Genomic DNA, 12,483 nt, shown 5'->3' with positions numbered 1-12,483 from the left:
ATCCAAAATTTTTTGTCTGAGTGATTTGACATGGGATGTACCGTATACAACTTTGTATATACTTGGTATAACTTTGTAACATATGAATATTGTCTGCTGGTAAACCCTTTCCCATTTGAACCTAACCTAAACCTAAAATTATCCTTATTAAGTACAGTACACATATTATACCCTCTGAGATTATATTTATAATTTCACATATGTACAAGCTTTTTCGTACATTTGTTAAAGACTGTCCGTCGGAAGATTGGAAGATCACTTTGACATCTAATGATATCTGTCATGACATATGACATATTAGCAAACCATAGGCGTTACGTTTCAGTTTTAAGAGGTGTTGTACTTTAAATAAATTAAGAATTTTTTGCAAAGACGGGGCAAATTACAAAAGGAAATCGTAGACAATCGTTATGTCTGAATACTCCATCGAATTGCCTTTCTAATGATGTGCCGCATATGGTATATCCCCTATTTTCAAATAAAGGGTTGGGAAAGTGGAAGGGAGGAGGATGACAAATTCCAGATGTATATATCGTAAAAATGTGTCCCCTTAGAACAAAAATCGACCTGTTTCCTCATTTCCTTAAAATCTAATAAATACTGCCAAATATCGAGGTGGACTGTTTTCATTGGCCCACCTTGTATAACTGTAATCATTAAATACAGGCTTAATTAATGAAAATGAAAACAACAGTATTATTTACCTCATCTTTGTGTTCATCGAACGGATCTAAATTTTTCCTTAGCGTTCCTGAAAACAATACTGGTTCTTGGGGTATGATTGATATCTTAGATCTAAGCAATCTCAATTCTACGCTCTTACTATCTATACCATCTATAAATATGTGTCCCTCATTTTGAGCCAACCTAAATACAGCTTGTATCAAAGAAGATTTACCAGCACCGGTCCGACCAACTATACCAATCTTCTGTTTAGGTTTGACTTCAAAGTTGAGATTTTTCAACACGTATGGACTATCATCAGAATATCTCAAGGACATGTTCTCAAACTTCATATGGCCCATGCTTGGCCAATTAGGGGGTGGCTCCTTTTTAATCTCGTCTTTTTCCTTTGGAAGGTCTGCGTATTCTTGTACTCTTTCCACTGATGTCATTTGATTTTCGAGTTCACTCCATTGACGCATACCCCATTGGAACATTCCAGAAAGTGTTATTGCTTGAGTCAATGATAAGCCGACATTCCCACCAAAAGTTTCTAAAAACATAAAAAAGTTTAAGTTTTTGCTAATCCGCCGTCACAGTACCTATATCAAAATAAATTATTATTGTACAAAGAAATATTTTTTAGCGTAATTAAACAGGTTAATTAACATTTTATTAACATTAATTTAAATTATTTATTAACATTAGAAAATAATGAGTTGGTATACCGACTATTGTATAAACATATTGTAGATATTAAACTTAAATTGTAATTGTAAAATATAGAGTAAGTATTTCTTGTAAATTTTTATATATTAAAAGATAAAAAAAAAGAAGAAAAAATATAAAAAAAATATAAAAAAATAATAGAGAAAAAATACATCATAATTCAAAAAATTTAATAAAAAAAATATGTATGTAGATAAAAATGAATGACGAACTTGGACAGTCCATAGTAAAAAGCTTTCGAATTAAGTAGAGGCCTAAAGAAGAATGTTGCAGTTTTTGCTGTGGAACTCTGAGAACATCATTTAGAAAAAAAAATACAAAAAAATATATTATAAAGAATTATTTAAAAAAATACAAAAATAATTATTTATTAGAATATGAAATGGTTAAATGCTCGAATATATGAATTTTAAAAGTCAAAAGGCAGATATCGAGCACTGAATTTATTAAATCTTGCCCAAGTATACTTTCGCTATCTAGAGCATCATCAGGGGCATTTCGTCAATAAAAAGAAGGTATAATCCTCGAATGTCATTTAACCCTTAAGCTCCTAGCGTTACATATATGTAACACAGAAACCGCTAAAATCTTAAGCCTTAAATTCGGGAAGTGATCCTAATTTTAACTAGATGATGATGCAAGACTTTCAAGGGACACTTGTTTACTAGTTTTCAGCAGTTGGTTCGAGGATTTGATCTAACCGGTTTATTTAGTTGAGTGTTTTATGTGACGGTGTTTATTATTTATGGTAAAAATGGATCTCAAGTTCGAATAAGTTTATTTTTACTATTCTTTTGTTATTATATTTTGTTTTAAGTGTTTTTATTTGAGAATAAATTAACGTCTTTTCTTATTGATAATATAAATTTTTAGAAATTTTATCCTGGTTTTGTAAAAAATTCCTTTCATTTTTGGTGTTGCATATATGTAACGCTAGGAACATATGGGAGCAAAAATCGGAACCTTTGGAATTGTATTGTTTGTTCCAGAAAAGGGTTTTCTCTTCAGGAGGCGCTGGAAATAATTGATGCCGTTGAAACTGTAGACGTTGATGCTATATATAGGTACTGAAACCCCAGAATTGAATTTGCTTACAGACGAGGAGTTTAGTGATGAGGAATTTTAACAAGCTGTCCGAGAGAATTCTAAGAGCACCTGTTGAACTTGTTTTACGAAATAGTGAAAAATATTTCAAAATATATGATGATATTGACGAGGCTCAGCCTTCCAGATCATCAGCAAAAGCTAAAATACTAGTGAAAGGAAAGTTGAAGTTGATCTTATGGACCAGAATGTAGCTAGATACCAAGTACAAATTTGCTCTAAAAAATGATGGTGGTGCCTATTTACATTGAAAAAGGTCAAACCGGCAAACAGGTGTATGTTCTCAAAGAAATTGAAAGTGTGTAAAAAAACTTTTAATAATCAGCTAAGTACTTTCAGCACATAACGTGCCATCATCAGAGCTTCCTAAAAGGACATTTAAGATAAGAGATTTTTTATAAACAAAAGATTGAAAAAACTTACGTCCTCTTATAAATCCTTCATAGAAGAGTAATTGTTAAAACTCACATGATAAATCATGGATACTGGGCAAAAGCCACAGATATTGGGTATAAAACCCTTAAAATTAAAAGTTATCACATCTAAATTCTTTTTTTATTTTAAAATTTTAAAATTTTAAATTTAAATTTTAAAATTACAACATGGCTGCGTCAAACCGTTGTGAGTTCACGTGAACAGCTGAGCGCTGTCATTCATTCAAATGATAAAGAAGGAACCACTAATTTATGCGCCCTCTATATTGGTATGTAAATAAAAATTAATTAAATTGAAAATGGCTAAAAGGCCATGTGTTGGTTAAATTAATTCTAAGTGAAGATACTAAATTTTTTTAAAATTAAATTTTCAAAATTACAAATATTAATATTGAAGTAAAATGTTAACGTGAACGTAAGTTATCAAAAATTCTTTTAAAAAACAAACCGTTATGGTTTGACCAAGTGTAGAAAAGAAGTTAGATGAAAACAAACCAAGGAGAAGTCTCATTTGTCAAGTTCAGAGTTCAAAAGCTGTTATTTTATAAAATTAACAAATTTACCAAAAGATTAAGTCAAATCTCAAATATTCTACTTATATGTAATCAATGAAAGAAAACTCAAGAATACCGAAAAAGTAATGTTCAAAACACCTACAGCAATTTTTGGGTATTGGCTCCGTGTGTCTTCCCTCTACTTACAGTCACATGACACGCTGTCAGATTTTGTAAAGACGTTTTAACATTGAGTCTTATGGGATTATTTTGTTAAACTTGAATATTTTATTTTGTAGTGATAATAACCGAATACAATTGTTAGAATTCATTAGTTATTAATTTATACTGTAATTTATAGTGCAACAAAAATATTTTCTTTTTCGTTAATAAAGATTTATTGACATAAACTACGATAGTGAGGTTATGTATACAAAATCAAACTGATAATCAATATTGGAAAGTGAAGAATTTATATCAGATTAAGTGCGTTTTTATTTTCTGTTTATATTAATACATAGTATCACTAGCGTGACACGGCATTTTTTTTAAATATCTCATTAAAACATACACAAAGCGTCCTTATAATATTTCAAAAAACCGCCACCATGAGCAGGTCGGTCGATTATGCTTTGACACTTTGTTAACGCTCGGAGCGAATACTGTATACTAATCCAAAATTATTAAAGAAATTTCTTAAAGATAGGATCAAATTTACAGTTTAATTGAATCTGAGTGTTAACACAGTTTTGAGGATTTCTTTTCATTTCTCTACTTATTTCTAGATTCAATTAAACTGTAAATTTGATCCTATCTTTAAGAAATTTCTTTAATAATTTTGGTTTAGTATACAGTATACCCAACAATTGCTGTAGGTGTTTTGAACATTACTTTTTCGGTATTCTTGAGTTTTCTTTCATTGATTACATATAAGTAGAATATTTGAGATTTGACTTAATCTTTTGGTAAATTTGTTAATTTTCTAAAATAACAGCTTTTGAACTCTGAACTTGACAAATGAGACTTCTCCTTGGTTTGTTTTCATCAACTTCTTTTCTACACTTGGTCAAACCATAACGGTTTGTTTTTTAAAAGAATTTTTGATAACTTACGTACACGTTAACATTTCACTTCAATATTAATATTTGTAATTTTGAAAATTTAATTTTAAAAAAATTTAGTACCTTCACTTAGAATTAATTTAACCAACACATGGCCTTTTAGTCATTTTCAATTTAATTAATTTTTATTTACATACCAATATAGAGGGCGCATAAATTAGTGGTTCCTTCTTTATCATTTGAATGAATGACAGCGCTCAGCCGGCTCAGCTGTTCACGTGAACTCACAACGGTTTGACGCAGCCATGTTGTAATTTTAAAATTTAAAATAAAAAAAGAATTTAGATGTGATAACTTTTGATTTTAAGGGTTTTATACCCAATATCTGTGGCTTTTGCCCAGTATCCATGATTTATCATGTGAGTTTTAACAATTACTCTTCCATGAAGGATTTATAAGAGGACGTAAGTTTTTTCAATCTTTTGTATATAAAAAATCTCTTATCTTAAATGTCCTTTTAGGAAGCTCTGATGATGGCACGTTATGTGCTGAAAGTACTTAGCTGATTATTAAAAGTTTTTTTACACACTTTCAATTTCTTTGAGAACATACACCTGTTTGCCGGTTTGACCCTTTTTTAGAAGTGTGTACAAGTCATACAGTCTGTTTCAATTATTTACATTGATGCTGGACATAACTATGGTCATAATGGTCTATCTACATTGATGCTGGACATAACTGGACATAATAGATCCTATGATCCTATGCCACAACTAGAATTTCGAATATATCTAGTAACATCATATCTTACGAAATATGGTACCAAACCAAAATATGCAGGCAGGCCATCTTCGTCCAAAGTAGTTGTAGATATAAGATATGATAAGTTTGATCATCTCCTGACCTACATTCCTGATAATAAAAGGAAACGTTTTGCAGATGAATGCTGTAGTTCATAAATATGTGCGTACCACGGGTTGCAAGTTCAATGTGGGAGTGTGCATCAAGTGCAACATAGATTTTAATCTAGAGTAACTTAATTATAATTTTTCATTTATCTAGTTTTGTATTTGTTTGTTATTTTGAAATTTATAATCGGAAATATTTTAAATATGTTTGCTCCTATATCGTCCTAGCGTTACATATATGTAACGGAAATTTTCTAAAAAATCAAAAATAATTAAGGTGATACAGTAGCGATCAACAGGTAGCCAAAACGCGTTCCAAGATTGCGGCTGTAATTTTGAATATTTTTTCGAGATATTTGGCACACGTATTCGTACTATAATAAAGAATGGCGGTACAGAGCCCAATTTGAAAAATATATTAATATGTGGAAATAACTCTGTAGTTAAATACAATATTAAAAAAACGAGCCTGTACCGCCAATAAGAACAACAAAAAAATACTTTCTTCAAATAAACTTTTTTATCCGATGCCTAGATTTTGTGTCATTTTTGAACTACTAATGAAATAAAAAATTTTAGTAGTTCCAAAATGACACAAAATCTAGGCATCAGATAAAAAAGTTTATTTGAAGAAAGTGTATTTTTTTGTTCTTCTTAATGGCGATACAGGTTCGTTTTTTTAATATTGTATTTAATTACAGAGTAATTTCCACATATTAATATATTTTTCAAATTGGGCTCTGTACCGCCATTCCTTAATATATTACGAATACGTGTGCCAAATATCTCAAAAAAATATTCAAAATTACAGCCGCAATCTTGGAACGCGTTTTCGCTACCTGTTGATCGCTACTGTTTCCTCTTAAGAAAAAAATGCATGTATTTGTTTTAAAACCTTCTCCTGAATACATAAAAATAAAAAAAAAATAAAATTTTCTAAATAAATTAATTCAGGATCTTAAGGGTTAATATGAAATAAATAGTTTGGTGGCAACTTAAATTAACATATAACTACACACTTAACAAAGGACAAACAGATAAATTTGAGTATAGAGTGCCTGGTAAGGTTCTACATTTTTGCAAGATGGAAGCAAAACTAATTTTTTCATGATGAAGTTTTTTGATAGCAGTTGCCGCTAGGGCATCCCTGCCATTTCGTTCGTTGCAATCCGTGACTGGTTCGTTGCAATCCATGACTACACGCCGGGGTTTGTCTTATTTGGGTCAGAGAGAGCAGCATATCTGCCTCCTGATGAGAGACTAATAAGTTTAGAAACCGGTAGAGGTGCTTGCTGCACTCTCTGATTGAACTGGAATAATGATGCGGCTGTAGTTTCGTGTTGCAACGAAATTGAAATTGGTTATTCATTTTTGAAACCTTTAAGGTTTTAATACTTAGCTCAAAATCGAAAGGCAGTGGGACCGGATGAGGTTCCAACAGAGATAACAGAAATTTGAAGGTACTTCAGAAGTCACGCCCTAGCATTCTCAATATTCAGGTGCAATTGACAACGAGAAAAACTTTATGGGTTTTTTAAAATAATTTAAATGATAATATACGTACCTTTCTGTATAAACAATATGCTTACGACCACCATTCCTATAAAAATTACACAGTGTAGATCTAGCCAAAACCCAAATCCACGATTAGCAGTCAAAAACATATAGTACGCTGCAGTATAAGCATCTTGAAAGTGATCGAATTCTTTAGTAAGAATCTCTTCAGCTCTAAAAGCTCTTATAGTTGTTAGACCTTGCAAAGATGCTGATAAATGCGTAAATATTGGACTACGAGCTAAAAATCAAACAAAATCTGTTGTAAATGTCATCGAAATAAAATAAAACAAGATATTCGTGGTGTTATACCCTTTGACCACTGTGGAAAACGTTAGTTCCCGATCGCTAATTTATGGTTACTGATAGTTAATGGATCCGCTTTTACATACGTACAAATGAGATTGTACAATTAGTTATTCCAATGACATGTCAAAAATTATTCAATATGGTGCATGTCGAAAAACAATTGATAAGTTTGGTGTTTTAAAATTTTTTATTGTGAGAGAACAGAGACAAAAGTGACTTTATAGTTGTAGTGACTTGTTAAATAGTTTTTATATATATTTCTAGACTTATTAATATAGAAAAATGCTTGTTACATGCCTTGTAGTAAACAGAGATGATATAAAAAAAAATTTCTGTGCCTGTGGTTTTGACCCACAAATTTCTTACTGATAAGAACCAATTATCTGAAAGGCGTAAGGGCTCTCTGGATAACAGCGATCAAGAGAGACGATCTCACTAATTCAAAACTAAAGAATCAGAGAGTCTACATTAAACATTTTATTACTGGTAACTGTTTTAAAAGTAGGTGATCAAATGTTGTTATGACATTTAGAGTACATGCATTATAACCCTCATACATTCACATTAACACTACATATTTTACATAAGTCTATTATTTCGTAATTATTCCTCATTATTCTTAAATATGTAACACATACACTACTGTTTTGTAAACAAAGAGAAATTAGATTTTGTAGCTTATCTTTTACCAATATCAGGATTTTCAAGCAATAATGTCTTGAAATAGTCACTCTGCATCTCAAAAATAATAATCAATCCCAAAAAACTCTGAAAATACTGAAAACTGAAAAACAATTGACAACAACCACGTGCCAAACAACGCTTTGTTATGACACTTGATGATTTGATCAAAGTGTTTGCCATCAGACGCCATATTTTGTCGCGTGATTTGGAATGGGTAATTGAGACGTTTACAGCAACAGTGGCCTAAGCCACAAATTAAGCATTTTTAGATTAATATATCAATAAAATTAACAACATTAAATCTTCGGATAACATAGGCGTAACCAGGGGCGTTTGGGGTTATAACCCCCCCCCCCATTGGGATGTACTTTGAGCTCTATCCCACATAACAATGATGTTCGCATCATGTTCAAAGCATATACTACCAACATTCGACAGAGTATATTCTTTTTAGTACATGCGTAGTACAAGCATAGCATGTACCCTAAAAAACATTCTAAATTTCATGTTCTTTGTATATACTTTAAAGAATATTCTCGTACCGAATATACTGAGCACATTCGTGTACGTATAATATCTCAGAATATTCGTAAAAGTATATTATTGGAATATCCCTTCATCGAATATACTTTAAAAGTATGTGCTTAACACATACTTTAAAATATCTTAAAAAGAATATGTATGTATAGGAAGAATAATGTTAGCCTTCTAGATTATCAACTTATTATTTTTAGAATAATTAATAAAATTTATGTATGTAGGTATCCCGGATGAATTCATTTCTTAAAATTGTTTTAATTGTAGGTATGGTAAAAAAGTTTAAAAATTAATTTATATTAAAGAAAAAAAAATCGTTTTCATAATTGAAATGAATTTAGCATTTTGATTTTACCGTGAGTATTTTTACATCGTTGGAATTTATTAAATATTTGCAACTGCTGTTTATAAAAGAATACACCATTACCAGATCGTGAACGATCGGAATAATGCAAACGGAATAACGGAAATGACCCTTCTCATTCTACCTGCATAGGAATTAACAAAGGTTTTATGAAAATAAAAACGCAAACACAAACACTAAACAGGCACAAGGCACAGTGCACAAGCATTTGTATTTGTATCCAATCTATGCTTGATGCTGTGTTATACCCCAGGCTATGGGTGAAAAAACGTGATATAATTCAGGAATTTTTGAAACCTATCAGGTGTTGTAAAGGACGATGCCAGGAATAACTTCTACTAAAATGTAACCAAAAATATTGTGCGCTTTTTTTTCTATTGCGATTTTCATTTGTTAAACTTGCAATCTTTAATGATTTTTAATTTTGCAGCTTAGGATATTGATTTTAGAGAAAAACCTTTTAATAGAAAGTGGTAGTAAATTAAAAAACCTACAATTTGAGCTATGGCAAGTTTAATTTCGTTAATTTGTTATTGCACAACAGTCTGGGAAAGGTCCAAAATGGCCGTTTTTTAGAACTGCAATATTTATTGTACGAAAATTTTTTTTTATTTTTTAAAGCTTTAAAATGAAGATCTTTCAATTGCAAACATAAAAAAAAATTGTAAAGCCAGATTAACGAATTTGTTGCTTAGATATTATAAATTGTTTATCCCAAGACGTCAAATGTCGAAGGCTATAACTTTTTGAAAAAAAATCGTACAGAGTTGATGAAACATCCAATCTCCTTCTAAAGAGTTATGTTTTTATATTCTGATGTAAATAAATGCGTAAAACATTTTTAAACCTCTAATCTTTGGGTTTAAAAATAAGGGGGGCAAATTTCGTTAAAAACATTTAGAGCTGAAGCGGCCCTATACATCCTATGAGTTTTTAACTTACAGATTATTGTTGCTGAAGATGAAGCAAAGATTTATAAAAAAATAAAAAATTTCTACGACCAACGGAAGCCGAGATAATTTTTGGGTTTGAAAATAAGGGGGCATTTTTCGTTATAAACATTTAGAGCTGAAGCGGCCCTGTACATCCTATGAGTTTCTAACTTACAGATTATTGTTGCTGAAGACGAAACGAAGATTTATAAAAAAAATAAAAATTTTCTACAACTTACTGAAGCCGAGATAATTGTTTTTTTTTTCTTAAATCGTAGTGCCTTTATTTATAACAATTAAGAAATTATTTTACAGTCATTGACTAAAGAAAGACTTATTTTATCTTAAAATAAAAATTATTATAAAATATAATTACATTTAATTATTATAAATTATTTTTTAAATCGGTGCTTTTGCAAGCGGCCGAATTTTGCAAATCGCCCGGCTCGCTTCAAATCCGCGCCCTCGGAAAATTTTTACGTAGCTTGTATTAAATTTTGACAGAAAACAATTTAATAATATTACCATTATAATATACAGTCTATTTACCACTGTATTTGTTTTTCTTGATAAACTTTTATATGTGAAATAAAAAAAGAATAGTCACTACAAGAGAAAAAGTTTTATATTGTATATTATAGTAAGAAGTAACATTATTATTATTATATTTATATAACAATGAAAAAATTAAAAATACAGTTATACATTTCGTATATAATGTATCATTTTTGTAATATTATTTCTTCAGAAATGAAATTTCACATATAAAAGTTTATCAAGAAAAACAAATACAGTGGTAAATAGACTGTATATTATAATAGTAATATTATTAAATTGTTTTCTGTCAAAATTTAATACAAGTTACGTAAAAATTTTCCGACCGCGCGGATTTGAAGCGAGCCGGGCGATTTGCAAAATTCGGCCGCTCGCAAAAGCACCGATTTTAAAAATAATTTTTAATAATTAAATGTAATTATATTTTATAATATTTTTTATTTTAAGATAATATAAGTCTTTCTTTAGTCAATGACTGTAAATAGTTGCTTAATTGTTATAAATAAAGGCACTACGACTTAAGAAAAGAAAAACAATTATCTCGGCTTCAGTTGGTTGTAGAAAATTTTTAATTTTTTTATAAATCTTCGTTTTGTCTTCAGCAACAATAATCTGTAAGTTAGAAGCTCATAGGATGTACAGGGCCGCTTCAGCTCTAAATGTTTTTAACGAAATTTGCCTCCTTATTTTCAAACCCAAAAATTATCTCGGCTTCAGTTGGTCGTAGAAATTTTTTATTTTTTATAAATCTTCGTTTCATCTTCAGCAACAATAATCTGTAAGTTAAAAACTCATAGGATCTACAGGGCCGCTTCAGCTCTAAATGTTTATAACGAAATTTGCCCTCTTATTTTCAAACCCGAAAATTAGAGGTTTAAAAATGTTTTACGCATTTATTTACATCAGAATATAAAAACATAACTCTTTAGAAGGAGATTAGATGTTTCACCAACTCTCTACGATTTTTTTTCAAAAAGTTATAGCCTTCGACATTTGACCTCTTGGGATAAACAATTTATAATATCTAAGCAACAAATTCGTTAATCTGGCTTTACATTTTTTTATGTTTGAAATTGAAAGATCTTCATTTTAAAGCTTTAAAAAATAAAAAAAATTATTCGTACAATAAATATTGCAATTGTAAAAAACGGCCATTTTGGACCTTCCGCAGGCTGTTTTACAATAACCAATTAACGAAATTAAACTTACCGTACCTCAGATTGTAGGTTTTTTAATTTACTACAACTTTCTATAAAAATGTTTTTCTCTAAAATCAATATCCTAAGCTACAAAATTAAAAATCAATAAAAATTGCAAATTTAACAAATGAAAATCGCAATTAAAAATAAAAGCGCACAATATTTTTGGTTACATTTTAGTAGAAGTTATTCCTGGCATCGTCCTTTACAACATCTGATAGGTTTCAAAAATTCCTGAATTATATCCTGAAATCGACCTATTTTTCACCCACAGCCTGGGGTATTAGGAGGAAGACGAACGACAAAGTATACTAGGAACTAGAACTAGGAACATACATATAATCTGTTTATTTTGTTTGTTGTGCTTGAAAATATTAAATTTATTTTGGTAACTCAATATTACTTAAATAGTAGGTAAGTACAAAATATATAAATTTTAGTTTTAGTTTAGTTTCACTAAATATTACCTATATAATATTTATATCTAGGTATTATATTTATATATTCAGCATGTTTATTTTGATATGCACATAATACCTAAATATAATATATACTTACCTATACAGGGTGTAACAAAAATACAGGTCATAAATTAAATCACATATTCTGGGACCAAAAATAGTTCTAATGAACCTAACTTACCTTAGTACTAATATGCACATAAAAAAAGTTACAGCCATTTAAAATTACAAAATTAAAATCGATTTTTTCGAATATATCGAAAACTATTAGAGATTTTTTATTAAAAATAGACATGGGGCATTTAATAATTCAATATTTTTAAAACTTTTTTGGCTTTTAGTATTTTTTCGATAAGACAGTTTTTATCGAGTTGCGGCTTCTTTTTTAATGTTTACATAAAAATTTTATGGGGTTTTGTTCCTTTAAACCCCCCAAATATTTGTGTACGTTCCAATTAAACTATTACTGTGATATCATTAGTTAAACACAGTATT

General features: G+C 29.9%; 1 protein-coding gene across 1 annotated transcript in view; it reads right to left on the bottom strand.

Annotated features, from left to right (window-relative positions):
- Window positions 1–12,483, bottom strand: part of LOC114327195 (ATP-binding cassette sub-family C member 4) — a 167,827-nt gene that overhangs the window by 5,078 nt on the left and 150,266 nt on the right. Inside the window, exons 9-10 of the mRNA XM_028275725.2 lie at window positions 6,958–7,188; window positions 705–1,216 (exon numbers count right to left, since the gene is read on the bottom strand). Coding sequence (XP_028131526.1) covers window positions 705–1,216; window positions 6,958–7,188 — 743 coding nt within the window. The remainder of the gene's footprint in view (window positions 1–704; window positions 1,217–6,957; window positions 7,189–12,483) is intronic.

This window comes from Diabrotica virgifera, chromosome 9 (genome assembly GCF_917563875.1).
Source record: "Diabrotica virgifera virgifera chromosome 9, PGI_DIABVI_V3a".
NCBI lineage: Eukaryota > Metazoa > Arthropoda > Insecta > Coleoptera > Chrysomelidae > Diabrotica > Diabrotica virgifera.
Note: the sequence above shows the minus strand (reverse complement) of the source record. Positions and strands in the feature narration are given on the sequence as shown.